Genomic DNA, 15,453 nt, shown 5'->3' on the forward strand with positions numbered 1-15,453 from the left:
TCAAAAGATCCAGATTCTTCATCCCAATCTTTAGCTCTTTCAAGACAGTGTGGAAAACATCATTTGAACTTTGTTCCTCTCTCATATTGTAATTCTGTACGAAAATCTAAGGCAGTAAATACTTCATCAAGGCCTTTTATGATCCGTTTGCTGGAGATGATATTAAAAGAATGGCAATTGGAAATCTTGTAGTTGGACAGATACTGATTACCTTTATGGGTTTTAGGCAAAGGTCCTTCACAATCAATTACAACCTAACTGAATGCCTCATGTAGAATAGCAATAGTTTTCAGTGGTGCAGATATGGCAACACTGTACAAAGCTTTTTACATAATTCAATTTGGTCAATAGAAATTGCAAGATTACAGTGGACCCCCCGTATTCGCGTTCTCCAGATTCGCGGACTCACACATTCGCGGATTTCTCTGGGGAACGTTTCCCTGCATTATTCGCGGAAAATTCACACATTCGCGGTATTTTTCTATGATAAATATCCACAAATTCCTGGTTTTTTTGATGAATTTCATCATAAAATGCACTTTTTGTGATAAAACTATTAAAAAACCAAGTATGAAAATTTTTAGTGGGTTTTTCTTGAGTTTTAACTAACAAAATAGGCTGTTTTTAGCATTTTCATAGGGGTTCCAAACATTCGCGGATTCTAACTATTCACGGGGGGGTCTGGTACGCATCCCCCGCGAATACGGGGGGACCACTGTATCTGTGATATGTTTTACTTACCCCTAAATGAGAATCAGCACAGTGATCTATTTCAAGAATCCTCTGAGTGAAGATAGAATTGTAACCAGCTCATAGTCCACCCAAGATTCTTTCACTGACAATTTGGCAGGCTGATATAAGTGCATGAGTTCCATTCTTAATACGATAGCATGAGTTCCATTCTTAATACGATAGCAAGGAACTTTCTCAATATTAGATTTCTGTACAGCTTTTTCAGACAAACCACTCAAACGACTTTCTTCTTGCTACAATTTAACAAAGTTATCTTTTTAAATGTTAAGCAGATCTGGTAAATTTGAATGATTGACAGAAACATTGGGTACATTCTTACGTTGCTCATTAGTAAATGTCTTTGAGTAAGTTACTACTCAATCAGCATGTTTAGAGTTTTTTGCCTCTAGTTTATTAATAGACATTACAACTTCACTACAGGCAGTCCCTGGTTAACAGGGGGTTGGGGGTGGGGGTTCTATTCTCAAGAATGATAAATATTATTTCAGCTTTTTATATTTTTGTTCCATGCCAGCAGATTTTTATTTAGCAATTAAATCAACATTGGGAGAAGTATTGATGTATTAGTATTTAATGGTGATCTTAGGGACATGTATGCATACAGTACAGTGCAAGTGAGCTTGCAGATCAAAAATATATTAATTACTTACATAAACTTCTGTTATGTTTTGCACAAGGGGTTCAGGTTGTAGAGTTGGATTGTGGAATTTAGTTACAGATCATCTTAAACTGTTAGTGTTTTATATTTGTTACTTTTATACCATTTGTGAGGTGATGGTGGTTGTGGTAGTTTTTGTGGGAATCTTAACATTTTATTTTCTTATTGCAGGTATTATGCTGAAGATATCAGTGAGCTGGTTCTTGGACAAGTTATGAATTTGCTCTATTTGCAAGTAGAAGATCTTGCTAAGGATATTATAAAAACACATGAGGAAATGTGGAAGAGTGGTTTGAATGAGACCCAGTCCTCACATGATAAAAAACCTGAAATTATAGATCCAAGAAAAAAGGAAGAGGAATTTGAGTCAGAAGAACAATTGGTGAAGGTTGAAGCAATGAAAAGTAAAAAACCTGGACAAAGAAAGCTGGAATTGAGACTTCCTGGGCTTAGTGGTAATCATTCTAATAATACTGGAGATGCTAGGAAACGAAGACATTTAGAAGTGACTTTAGGCAATATATTAGTTTTTGTCCGTAGGCTTTGTGTTAATGGAAGAGTCCGGGAAATTGTGGGACGCCAGCCTTGGGTACGTCTTTTATTGCTGGTGACAGGTGAACAGGCAGAAACACACCTTCCACAGGTGATTAGTGTACGTACTAGAGTTTTAGCATTAACTTTGCTGGGTGCAACGTTACCTCATTCTGACCTTGACTTAGAAGCACGTGAACAAGTGGTAAGACAGCTTTTTATGCAACTGGCAGCTAATATGTGGGTCATTCCTTCAGCTCAAGCTCATCTTAAAGCAAGTCAGTTGCTTACTGAACTTCAACGACACCTTGTCAGACTTTCAAGCCCAGAAATCAGTGATGAATGGTCACGACCAGATTCACCAGATGATAACTTACCTGTGCAAGAAATAGGTTTTGACCCAGATAAGTCTGTGTGCTGTTCTGTTGAAGGAGGTCATACTCTGGTTCATGGTCCAGGTGGCCGGGGTTATGGCTTAGGGTCAACACCTATCACCTCAGGGTGCTACCAGTGGAAGTTTTTGATTGTTAAAGAGAATCGAGGCAATGAAGGTACATGTGTTGGCGTTTCAAAGTATCCTGTACGAGATTATAGTCACAGGACATCATCTGATATGTGGCTGTATAGAGCTTATTCTGGAAATTTATATCATAATGGTGAGCTTAGTGTTTCTCTTCCTGGTTTCACACAGGGTGACTACATAATGGTTGTGCTTGATATGGAAGCCCGGACTCTCAGCTTTGGAAAAAATGGGGAAGAACCCCGTCTTGCCTTTGAAAATATTGAAGCTGCTGAACTTTATCCATGTGTGATGTTTTATAGTACAAATCCTGGTGAGAAGGTGAAGATGGTAGACATGCAAGTGCGTGGATCTCCCCGAGATCTTGATCCCGGTGATCCTTTCTGTGCACCGCAAGCTGCAGTTTTAGCAGAAGCTCATATCACACTGCTACGACAGCTGCATGAATCTTCCACTTGGACACAGCAAGTAAATGATTGCATTATAGAACGTCTCAATCAAACTAAAGAATTAATTCCTCAACCAAAGGACATTAGTCATGAAAGTGCTGCTGACACTGCATCAAAAACTGAGTCAGATTCTGAAGATGCTGCATTTGAATTCCAGTCTTGTGCAGATGACAGTAGTGATAGTAATATGAAGCCACTAATTCCTCCAAGGGAAGAACTTGTTCTGACTTTAGATGAAAGACTGGAGCAAGAGGAAAGACACAAAAAGAAGACTAGTTCGAGTTCTGACGAAGATAACAGAAATATTCCCAGAGTGGGCACAGAAAACAAGCAAGGCCACAGTCCAGATGTGAAAGCAAATATCACTAAAGGAAAATCGGGTAATCAGAATCTTGTTCATGAGATGAACCTAGAACAATTATGTAAGGAGGTATATCCAGCTCTAGCTGTTATTGGAGGAGTTGATAGTGGCCTCCGTGTGGGTAGCCAGTGTATTCAGAAGGGAAGTGGTCGAAGAGCAATGGTTTTAGGAGCATTGAGACATGGACATCCAACAGTAAAGGTAAAATTTACTCAGTCTCTTGTATTTATCTCTCTACTAATACTTGCATATTATTTGGAATGAATCTTACCTACTGTCAAAATTAGCTTCTTGCACCATTAGGTGCAGCAGCATTCAAGATAAAACAAAATAACACTTGGTTAACCCAGTAGGACTGTCTCTGTAATCCCCTGTTTCTCACCTGGTGGCATTGGAATGTTTATGTTAAAGTCAGAATTCTTTATGCTGTGTCCTTATATGTACAGTGTGATACAGCAGTAGACAATGTTGACTATTTCTGGCTAATTTTCTCCTGTATGGTATTGTGCTTGTTTTCTGTTTTTTGCATTATGTCATCTACAGCAAGTAGAAATGAAAGCAACAGGCTTTATATGAAAGAGTTTATGGAAACCGAATGTTTTGGTTATGCATGGTGACCATATGTGTTAGCCTAGCTGTTGAGGCACGAGTGTGGTTTTCTTGATGTGAAGATAGTAAGTAATCTGATGAGAGGATGAAAATTATTTGGATATTTACCTTACTGTTAAATTGGAACCCACCCAGCCTCCCCACATCTTGGTGGTTATCATGAATTATGACGAACATAAACATTTCAATGCCACTCGGTGGGAAACAGGTGATTAGAGAGACAGTCCTAGCAGGTTAGCCAAACATCATTTTGTTTATTTTTGAATGCTGATCGCACCTAATGGCACGAACATATAAGCTAACTTTAACAGTAGGTAAGTATCCAAATAATTAATTTTATTGTAAAAATGTTCATTTTTTTATAAGTAACTTACCCAGTAATTACACAGCTAAAAGTTTCTAGAATCAGCAGCTAGAATTTTGAAATTTGGTAGGTGGAGCTGCTTCAGTTGGCCTTCCACCTACTGCTTCTGCTCATCACTCACCCTCTCTTCAGACAGCTCCTGAGTGAGATTGATGGTTGGCCTTTTGGAAAGAGTGCTCAGGGCAAAGCCATATTTTGCTTCCCTCTTTTTAAGGTTAAGGACTGCCCTGTCCTTACTGATGAATTTTCATCAGACTAGTTAGGGATCCTGCTGTTTATCAATAAGGTGTCAGGGATAGTTCACAAGAGTTGGCTTCCTTATATACAATGGGTATGTGGAAGAAGAGGGAACTTTGGTGTTCCTACACTTCTAATGGCATGACCTTGTCTTGGAAGTCAGCCCTTCTTTTCCCACGTTTGGATTGTCAACATCTTTTTCCGTAGGACGTAGTTCTGGGGATTTCTTTAGATCTCAAGAAAAAGAACACACAGGATCTTCTGTTCCAATCCTCTAGGTGTCTTAAGGAAGTTTTGACACACCCGTCCAGGACGACACCATCTCCCCTTCAGATGCAGCCCATTCATGGCAGTCAATAAAGATCCCTCTTTAGGTCTCGCTCTGGAAGCAGTTTCATCTCCAAGTCAATCAAGAAATCATCATCCAAAGCTTCAGGACGTAAGTGAAGATCCCGTCCTCAGAACTCTGGCAGGGGCCAAACCAGGGCCATTTTTAGCCACAGGGGGACTAGGTAGGCAATTGCCTAGGGCCCCCAAGCCACTGGGGCCCACCAGGGTAGCTTGGAAAATTTAAATTTCCCAAGCCACCTAGGGCCCCCCAATGAAAAATTTAAATTTCCATTCTAAAATTTTAAATTTGAAAATTTAAAAATTGGATGATCAGACATTGAGTAACCAGTGTGACAACCTCTGCATGACATTAAACACTGGAAGTGAAAGTGACATGTATGGAAAGGAACTGGCTGTGGAAGTCAAAACCTTGCCAAGCTTACCCTCAGATGAAATGACTGCTCTTGAGCTCCTCACCTTTATCCACAAAAAACATTTGGAGGAACTGTATCCCAATCTGTGGGTTACCCTGAGAATCATCGCCTACACTCTGCCTGTGACTGTGGCGGCCTCAGCAGAGAGGAGCTTCTCAAAGGTGAAGCTCATCAAGACCTATCTAAGGTCTTACATGGGACAGGATCGACTCACTGGTCTTGCAATAATCAGCATCAACCATGAGGTGGGCAAGCAGGTGTCATATGAGGACATCACTGATGACTTTGTGAGTAAAAAAAGCCAGGAAGCAGACATTTTGAGGACAATACATTGTTACTATGAATAATGTGAATTATTAGTTGTTTTTCTGGTAAGTGTGTGACTGTGATGTTAATTAAGCATTATTTTAAGTTTTGTTTTTTATTATCATTGCACTTTGAAATAGATGTGAAATAAATAAATGTGAAGCGTAATTGTTTCTTGCATCTTAGTAGACCATCTGAAAGGCTAGGAATCGCTTCATCACAGTTTGACAAACCCCTCAGGGATGAATGAAGTACCTACCTCCCTATCTATCTAGGGCCCCCCATACAGCATCTTGCTTAGGGCCCGCCACAAAGCTAGAGACAGCCCTGGGTCAGACTTCTTTTTTGGAAGAAGTGGAGAGAGAGGGGTGGAGCCATGGATAGTCAACATCTTTGGGGAGGAGTACCCTATCCCCTTCAAAGAAGAAGGGCCAATATAAGTAGTAGAGAATGTGAACTCCCCCAGCTTTTACAATTGCCTGTTTGTAATGCCCAAAGGTCAGGGGACTGGAGGCACATCCTAGACGTCAGCGTGGAGTCAAACCGGATCCCTCTGTCATCCATTCACCAGGAAAACTGGATAATGTCCATAGATATGCAGGATGCATATTTCTATGTTCCAATACATCAGGAATCGAGGAAGTCCCCAAGATTTGTTTACAGGAACACAGTGTTTCAATTCCGTGCACTGTGTTTTGGTTTTTTGACGGTACCACAGGTGTTTACACGAGGTCTTGCCCCATTTGTCAAATGGCTGCATATAATGGGAGAAGGATAACCCTCTACCTCGAAGATTGGCTACTTCGAGCCCAATCAGGGTGTCCCTTAATTTCATCGTGGTAATTTCATTGCATGGTAAATTACATATTAGATGTTTTCATTTCAGTATAAATAGTATGTTGCAATACATTACATCATCAGTAATTTCATCGCTTGTTTTTTCATCGCAGCATAAAACCATCACACAATAATATTTATTCTAAAAAAAGTAGAGATTCAAAGGTAAACTAAAAAAGCTTGTTTATGGACAGTTCCCAGTATATAGTCCAGTAGTTCACGATGTTCTAATTACTAAAGCATTCGAATACTCAATAAAACAAATTATGGGCAATTCCCCTTGATAGTCCAGTAGTTCACAACTTTTGAAGTCGTTGACGAGGGTATCTAATTGCCCATAAAAGACAATTTACATCCAGCAGTTTGCAATTATCTAATTACTAAACCATTCAAATTCACCTGCTGCTTTGCTCAAGTCCTGGTTACTACTTTATCTATATAAGTAATTTGTTTCTTAAGTTTTTGGATTTTATTTGCTATTTTTCTCAAAAAGAACACACTCACAACCTTCAAAAGGACTGTTCAATACATCTTAAGCAAAAGAAAATAGAAAAAGCTCATTGATTATAGTAACCTATATTTGTGAGAGAGAGGACACGTGGAGAAAATACTATTTGGAAGTTTATACAGCAAAGTGCCACACAAAGAGTTCTTAAGATGGAGAATCCATTAGTACAAAATGCTTTGGAGAACACTGTCACGCAGGCAGTGATGATCATGTTAGTTAAAGTTACTAGATTGAGAAATACCAAAAAGAAAAAGCCATTTCAACTCGGGGAAACAACACGTTGCATCGCAACCCAGGCATACGTTGGGGTATCCCAAGCAGTTGCTGGTCAGGTACCAACCCTCCAGTACTTAAGAAGGAATATTTGAAATGTTAGAAATATGCACCACTTCTTTCCCACAGTTATCCCTACATTACGGGGTTGGTTGCCTGATGCGCCTTCTCCACTGACTCCTGTCAGAGGCATCATCCTTCACCAAACCTTTTCTCTCCATATCTTCCTTCACTTTATCTCGCCATCTAATTCTCTGTCTCTCCCTCGATTTTCTTCTCTAACAGGTTCTTCCCAAGCCCTCTTCACTCCCACCTCTTCATCTATCCTCAACACATGCCCATACCATCTCTGCCATGACTGTTATCACCTCTAATCTTTACTAAGCCTACCCTTCTTCTTGTTTCATTATTTTCCAATCTTTCAAGCAGCGATTTTCCCATAATCCTCCTCAGCATTGTGATCTCTGTTCTCTCATGCTTTACATCCTCTTTTCTTCTTAGAGCCCATGTTTCCACTCCATACATTAACACTGGTCTTATCACTGTGTTATAGATCTTGACTTTTAGCTTGATTGGCATTTTCTTATTACATACTACTCCAGCTACCTCTCTTCACTTTCCCCATGCAGCTTTTATCCTACTGTCAACTTTAGGTTAAAGTAGATTCTGTTTTATAATCGAGCCTCTTCTTTCTTGTATTACTATTCTGGCTCTTATCTCCCCTACTGCTCAGCAAAACCTCTGTTTTATTCACATTCACCTTTAAGCCACCCCTCTCTAAAGACTCCTGCCACTCTCAATCCCTTCTATGTAGGTCCTTCTCATTTTTAGCAGTAATCACCAGATCGTTGGCAAACAATAACTCCCACGGCTCTTCATTCCTGATCTCTTCACTTAACATCCATAACCAGCACAAACAAAAATGGGCTTAATGCTGACTCTTGGTGTAATCCAACACTAACTTCAGAGTTTTGCTTCGTCAACTGCTGTTATTACTTTTGTGCTCATTCTTTTATATATCATCTCGACCAGCCTAACCAACTTTTCTGGGACTTTCCTTTTCCTCAAACACCAAAACATCACTTCTCTTGGGATTCTATATTAGGCTTTCTCTAGGTCTATAAATGCACAATAGAGCTCCTGGTTTCCCTCCAGCTTCTATTCCCGTAGCTGTCTTACTATGAAGATGGCATCTACCATCCCTCTTCCTCTCATGAATCCATACTGCTGTTTCCCAATCTTTATAATTTCTCTTAATCTCTCATCCAGTATTCTCTCTAAAACTTTCAATCCATGTTCTGTTAGTTTAATTCCCCTGTAGTTACCACAATCCATGCCATGTCACTCCTTCTGCTTGTATATATATATACCATTAGACTCTCCTCCCAGTCCCTTGGCATTTCTTCCTCTTCACATATAGCTTTTAATAAATTCAGCATCCCTTTCTCCCACTCTGTACTTATTACATAATTTGATCATTTCAATTTGGAACTCCGATGGACCTGGTGCTTTACCATTCTTCTTTTTCCTTAATGCTCTTCATTCTGTATCCTGTATCTTCATCACTGGTCCCTCCACCCACTGTGCTTCTCCCATCTCCTCTCTCTCATTGTCAGTATTTAACAGTTGTTCAAAATATTCTCACCATCTCTTCTTAATGTTGCCATCCCTATACAATATATTTCCATCACTATCCTTAATGACACCCAATTACCCACATCCTGTCTCTGACTTGTCCTCAAGTTTGAAATCTTATAGGTGTCCTTTTAGCCTTCTTTTGTTCCTAGTCTTTCCTTTAAATGCTCTGCCGCCCTTCCAATAGCCATACCTACCCTCCTTCTTGGCTCTCTCTCCTCTTCTCTGTACCTTTCCTCTGCACCCTGTGCGTGCCTTACTTTCCAGTCCTTAAATGCTTTTGATTTTCTTTTAATTGATTCTTGCACCTCTCCATTTCACCTCCACTTTTCTCCTCTCAACCATCCATATCTGCTGGTTCTTCCCACCAAGTCCTCTGCCTCCCCCACACATATTTCTCTCATGTCTGCCCAGATATTTTCCACTCTGTTACCCTGTCCAAATTCTATGTTCCCCCTTTCCAGCCATCTCTCTCACAGTCCTCCTAAATTGCTCCCCCTTTTCTCCTTTAAGGACCAAAATCTTAATTCTAGATCTTCCCTTTCTCTTCTCGGGTTTTCTACCTCTCATTTTAAAATCCATCACCACCAGCCTATGCTGTTTAATACTCGCTTCTCCCAAGATCACTTTGCAGCTTGTCACATTGCTTTTGTCGGCTCCTTTAACCCTTAAACGCCTAAGGGGTATAATAAATATCGTCTCCCGTATGCCTAAGGGGGTCTTGAAGTGAGTGCGGAAGCGGAAAAAATATTTTTTTCAAAAAATCACAGAGCTCTTAGTTTTCAAGATTAAAGAGTTCATTTTTGGCTCCTTTTTTTGTCATTGCCTGAAGTTTAGTATGCAACCATCAGAAATGAAAAAAATATCATTATCATGTAAAAATGATGCAATAAGTGATAGAGCGAAAACAAAATTTCATATATAATTGTATTCAAATCGCGCTGTGAGCAAAACGGTTAAAGCTAATGAGTAAATTTTTTTTCGTTGTATTGTACACTAAATTGCGATCATTTTGGTATATAACACATTGTAAAACGATCAAAGCAACACAGAGAAAATATTATCACAAAATGATGCATGAATTCGTAATGAGCAGATGTAAAATTTTTTTTTTCAAAAATTCACCATAAATCTAAATATTGTTATAGAGACTTCTAATTTGTTTCAAAATTAAGATAAATGATTAAATATTACTATACTGTAAGAGTTTTAGCTTACAATTGCAGTTTTCGACCATTTCAGACGAGTTAAAGTTGAATGAATGTCAAATTTTTTTATATATATATTTTTTTATATGCAAATATCTCAAAAATGAGAAAAGCTACAACCTTCAACTATTTTTTGTTGTATTTTAAATAAAATTATGCACATTTTCATATATAAAACTCTATGAAATGCCTAATATGAAACTGAGCAAATATTCCGAGAATGCGACATACGCATTTCGGAGATTTGCGGCGGAGAATCCGCGCACGGAGGGAAGGAAATTTTTTTTTTTAATTCACCATAAATCTAAATATTGTGCTAGAGACTTCGAATTTGTTTCAAAATGAAGATAAATGACTGAATATTACTAGACTGTAAGAGTTTTAGCTTACAGTTGTGTTTTTTGACCATTTCGGTAGAGTCAAAGTTGACCGAACGTTGTTTTTTTCTATTTATTGGGATTTATATGCAAATATTTCAAAAATGAGAGAAGCTACAACCTTCAATTATTTTTGGTTGTATTTTACATGAAATTGCGCACATTTTCATATATAAAACTTTATGTAACGGCTAATTTAAAATGGTGCAAACATTACCACAATCGCACGTATGATTTTTTCGGAAGAGTTACTGTGCGGACGTAAGGAAAATGTTTTTTTTTTCATAAATTCACCATAAATCAAAATATTGTGCTAGAGACTTCCAATTTGTTGCAAAATTAAGGTAAATGATTGAATATTACTAGAATATAAGAGTTTTAGCTTACAATAGTGTTTTTTGACCATTTCGGTAGAGTCAAAGTTGACCAAAGGTTGAAATTTTGGCACTTATCGTTATTTATATGAAAATATTTCAAAACTGATAAAAGCTACAACCATGGGTTGTTTTTAGTTGTATTGTGCACAAAATTGCGCACATTTCCATATATAAAACTTTATGTAATGGCTAATTTAAAATGGTGCAAACATTACCACAATCGCATGTATGATTTTTTCAGAAGTTACCGCGCAGACGCAAGGAAAAAGTTTTTTTTATAAATTCACCATAAATCGAAATATTGTGCTAGAGACTTCCAATTTGTTGAAAAATGAAGTTAAATTATTGAATATTACTAAAATATAAGAGTTTTAGCTTACAATTGCGTTTTTTTACCATTTCGGTAGAGTCAAAGTTGACCGAAGGTTGAAATTTTGGCACTTATCATTATTTATATGAAAATATTTCAAAACTGATAAAAGCTACAATCATGAATATATTATTGTTGTATTCTACTTGAAAATGCACACATTTTCATATATAATGCTCCATGTAACGGCTAATTTAAAATGGTGCAAAAATTATGTCAATGTGACAAAATAATTTCCGAGATGTGTCACTGATACTTTTTAGTGCGATAAGAAAGAAATTCGCGCTTGCGCGCCTGCGTAACGATTGTAAACAAAACAACACCTTGATCCGTGAACTCCCAGCATCCCCCAAGGCACGTGATTCAAAAGTTTTAGGCTGGTAGGCCTATAAGTATTTGTCCGTGAATTTTTTAAAAAACTTTTCTATGTCGACGTAAATTACGTCTGGTCGGCACCCAAAAGACAATTTATCTCGACGTAAAATACGTCCAATAGGCATTTAAGGGTTAACCAGGATGTAATCTATGTGGCTTTTCACTCCTCCACTTTCATAAGTTATCAAGCATTTATCTAACTTTTGAAACCATGTGTTCATACAGGCCAATTCAAAACTCTGAGTCATCTCCATTAAATAATCCATAGGCCCCTGCAAATCCAGTATATTTACTCCAGTTAAGCATGCCTCCTGACTACAAGGTAACACATGCAAGTCAACCTTTTCTTCTGTCCGACAGTGGACCAGACCAAATTTTTCTATTTTCAACTCAAAGAAATCTACAAGTATTATCCAGTGCAAACATTTGATATGCAGATGGGACTTTCAGGGTAGTACCCCCTTTATTCAAGCAGCTGTACACAATACATGGTATCGTGAATGGTGATGTTTTACCTCTTCTTTATGTTTTAATGGCGAAACAAACTGGAGAGTCACAAGAAGCTTTATTCAGAAATAAAAGCCTTAGAGCCAGCCTTATCACCAAACTCAATAATGACTAATTTTGAACGCACAGCAATTATGCTTTCAGAGTAATTTTTCACAATAAAATTAAAAAGTGGGTTTTTTCATGCTTCCGAATGCTTATTTTGAGCAATTCAATCAAATGGTCTATAACAGTTGTACAAAACTGATGCTGAATTTGCATTAAAAATGTGTACGATTGCAGCAATTGCATTTATGCCAGTCTTAGATCTAGTAGGCTCATTTAAATATTTAATCATTAATAATGTTATCCTGAAGAACCCCAGCCTGTCTTAGATTACCTATATAGAGGGTACGTGAATTGGACAGCCAAACAGTTGCTCAGCGCATTGACTTCTTCGATTTGATCATATTTTATGGAATTGTTTTCACAATACCAAGTAAGGTGCCTTTAAAACAAACAAATATTGTGAAGGCTGTCATTGATTGGTGCATGTCATCGTATGATCTGGGAATTTTTAGAAATTTTGAAGAAAGAACATCAATAAAATGAAGCAATAATGGAACAGTATACAGCTGGTTCAAACATTCCTCATTGTTAAAAAAAAATGTTTGAGGGTAGAACTGTAAGAATCTAACACATAGTCAGCAACTTAGAAAATCTTCAGGGGTAGCTAAGGGGATTGCACATGATTTGTATTTTTGAGTATTGATGACATCATTTAAATGTCTTTTTGTAGAATATTTTTTTGTTTTCAGTTTACCTTTGCATTTCTTTACATATTTTTACATAACATGTATTAGTTTTTATTAGTAGATGAATAAATAATTTTTTATGAATATCACCTTTTTGTACCCTCTTTATATCTTGAGATCTGATTTTTTCCTTTGAATATCATTATATTTTTTCAAAATATTGTTCTGTGATGTTTTTACTGGGCGATGGAAAAACAAGTGATTAAATTACTGACACTGTAATATACTTTAATGTACTGGAACATAATTCTATTGCAATGAAAATGTCTAATATGTGATTACCATGCAATGAAATTACCATGATGAAATTACTGCAATGAAACGGCCATGATGAAATTACAGTGAATCCCCAATCAGAGTTGAAGTGTTTGGAGGACCTCCAAAAAACCGTTGTTAGCCAAAGAGCTGGGCTTGATGATAAATTCTCAGGGCAAGGGCATTGGTCTTTAGTACTTTGGGGGTTATCTTAGTACTTCTTGACTGCAAAGTTCCCACTGAAGTAGGGACAACTGATACTACAGTCATGTCCCTACAGGTCGAGATGAACAACAACTGGAGGCAAGTATCTTCCTGCTCTAGCTCTCTCACCAGGCAAGGTTACAACAAGCATTCCCAAAATGCTAGCTTTTGTCTATTTCAATTCATTTTCATTTATGAATGCTTTAAAGTACGTAGTGCATGTCCATGAGCCCCATTCCTATCAGTGTGGGATTCAGCTATTAATTACTTGTAAGTTGCTTATACAAAAATTAAATTTTTATAAGAAAATTAGATTTTATATATACTTACCAAGGTGTTATATAATCAGAGCCCTTCTTACTCCCCACGTAATGGACAAAGAGTGTAAACAAACTGAGCTTATTAGCTACATAGTACCTATTCTTCCCCCGAATGTGGGTGGTGCACTAACCTGCACCAGCAAATAATAGAGCGCTATTACTAATTTTAAATTTAAAGCTGCCAGTAAAACTAGAAACTATAGCTAGGCAATTACTTGGTAATTATATATAAAATCTAATTTTATTATAAAAAGTTATTTTTATACATGATTACCAAGTACATAATTACACGATTGTAGCTTGCCCTCCTCCCATCACATGAACCTAAAGCCATAAACATATTGAAGCCATTTTTGTTCCTCTCTTTCTCTTGAATCATTTTGTCAGGAAGACAAGGTTCGAGATGGAAAGCCCTGAACAGTGTTGGCAGCGATAAAGGACAACGACTTCTTGCTGTCGATTGACTTAGAAGATGGTTACTGCCAGATCCCTAGTCACCCTTTGTCCAGAAAGTTTCATGGGGAGAGCAGATCTTTCAGTTCAAGGTCCTGTGCTTTGGGTTGACCACATCCCCTCGAGTGTTCACAAGGGTCTTTGCCCTCATATCGAAATGGGCACACGCTCAAGGGATTCGCTTGTCAAGGTACCTCGATGACTGGCTTGTATTAGCAAGCTCCAGGGAGAAACTGCTTCAGGACAGAGATGGTCTTCTTCAGTTTTGTCAGGAGCTAGGCAACAGGAAACAGGAACTGCGACTCAATTCGGGTTAGTCGTACACTCCTGGATTTTTTCTCCTGCTATGTTATTTTCTTTCTTTTGTTATTATTCATTTGATTTATTTATATCATATTTGTTTTGGTTAGTTAGGCGTCTGGCTTGCTTAGCCTAGGTTACGGCCCATAGGGCCTATATGCTACCACTCTTCAGTTCGGTTGCTTCCCGATAGCATCTCTCTGATCAGTTGGTTATGTTCTAGGCTTAGTTGTTTGTTGTCTTACCGCCCCGTGGTCACTACGTGATCACGAGGTAGCCAGCCGCCTGTCCAGTCACCTTTCCCCCCCTCCCGCTCTTCTATAGAGTCGGGGGGGGGTGGGTCGGTCTGCCCATGCTCGCTCCGTATACCCGAGCCTGCCTCCCTTTCTCCCCCAGGCGGAGGGAGTAGAGGGACGGGACGGACCCAGACTGGACTCGACCTCTCCGGCTTCTCGGTCCGGTCGGGTGGTAGCGTGAGGGGGGGACTGGCCTTTCCCCCCCTCCGTTGCTACCCCGTCGCTCCGTTACTAGCCCGAGTCTGTATGTCCTCTCGCTCTTTTCCCTCCTTACTAGGGCTCCTTTACCACCGGAGACCTGGCATCCAGGGGAGAGAGACTAGTCCACCCAGCAGAGTGGACCGGAACATACAGTTGGTCCCTTCTAACCACTCCGTCTCGCTGAGTTACACACTCCGCCACGCACGGGACGTAGTCAGGTACGTCGAGTTTTTAGGTTTAAGATCTTTTATGTTAAACTAGTAAGTTTATCTTAAGTACCCTTAAAACCAACCCACTCCTTACCTGTCTCACCGGATCTCTCCGGGGTCATAGCCTATTCAGGCGATAAGGGAGGGGTTATGCCCAAATTTTTTCCAAGCTCCGGCATGTAACGGAGTTCTTCTGCCCTTTAGCCTGTAAGTGATAGCGACGGGGTAGCAACGGAGGGGGGGAAAGGCCAGTCCCCCCCCCACGCTACCACCCGACCGGACCGAGAAGCCGGAGAGGTCGAGTCCAGTCTGGGTCCGTCCCGTCCCTCTACTCCCTCCGCCTGGGGGGAGAAAGGGAGGCAGGCTCGGGTATACGGAGCGAGCATGGGCAGACCGACCCAC

At 39.1% G+C, this 15,453-nt stretch overlaps 1 protein-coding gene across 1 annotated transcript in view; it reads left to right on the forward strand.

Moving 5' to 3' along the window:
* Positions 1-15,453, forward strand: part of LOC135226954 (probable E3 ubiquitin-protein ligase HERC1) — a 93,399-nt gene that overhangs the window by 40,068 nt on the left and 37,878 nt on the right. Inside the window, exon 5 of the mRNA XM_064266637.1 lies at positions 1,583-3,473. Coding sequence (XP_064122707.1) covers positions 1,583-3,473 — 1,891 coding nt within the window. The remainder of the gene's footprint in view (positions 1-1,582; positions 3,474-15,453) is intronic.

This window comes from Macrobrachium nipponense, chromosome 15 (assembly GCF_015104395.2).
Source record: "Macrobrachium nipponense isolate FS-2020 chromosome 15, ASM1510439v2, whole genome shotgun sequence".
Taxonomy (NCBI): domain Eukaryota; kingdom Metazoa; phylum Arthropoda; class Malacostraca; order Decapoda; family Palaemonidae; genus Macrobrachium; species Macrobrachium nipponense.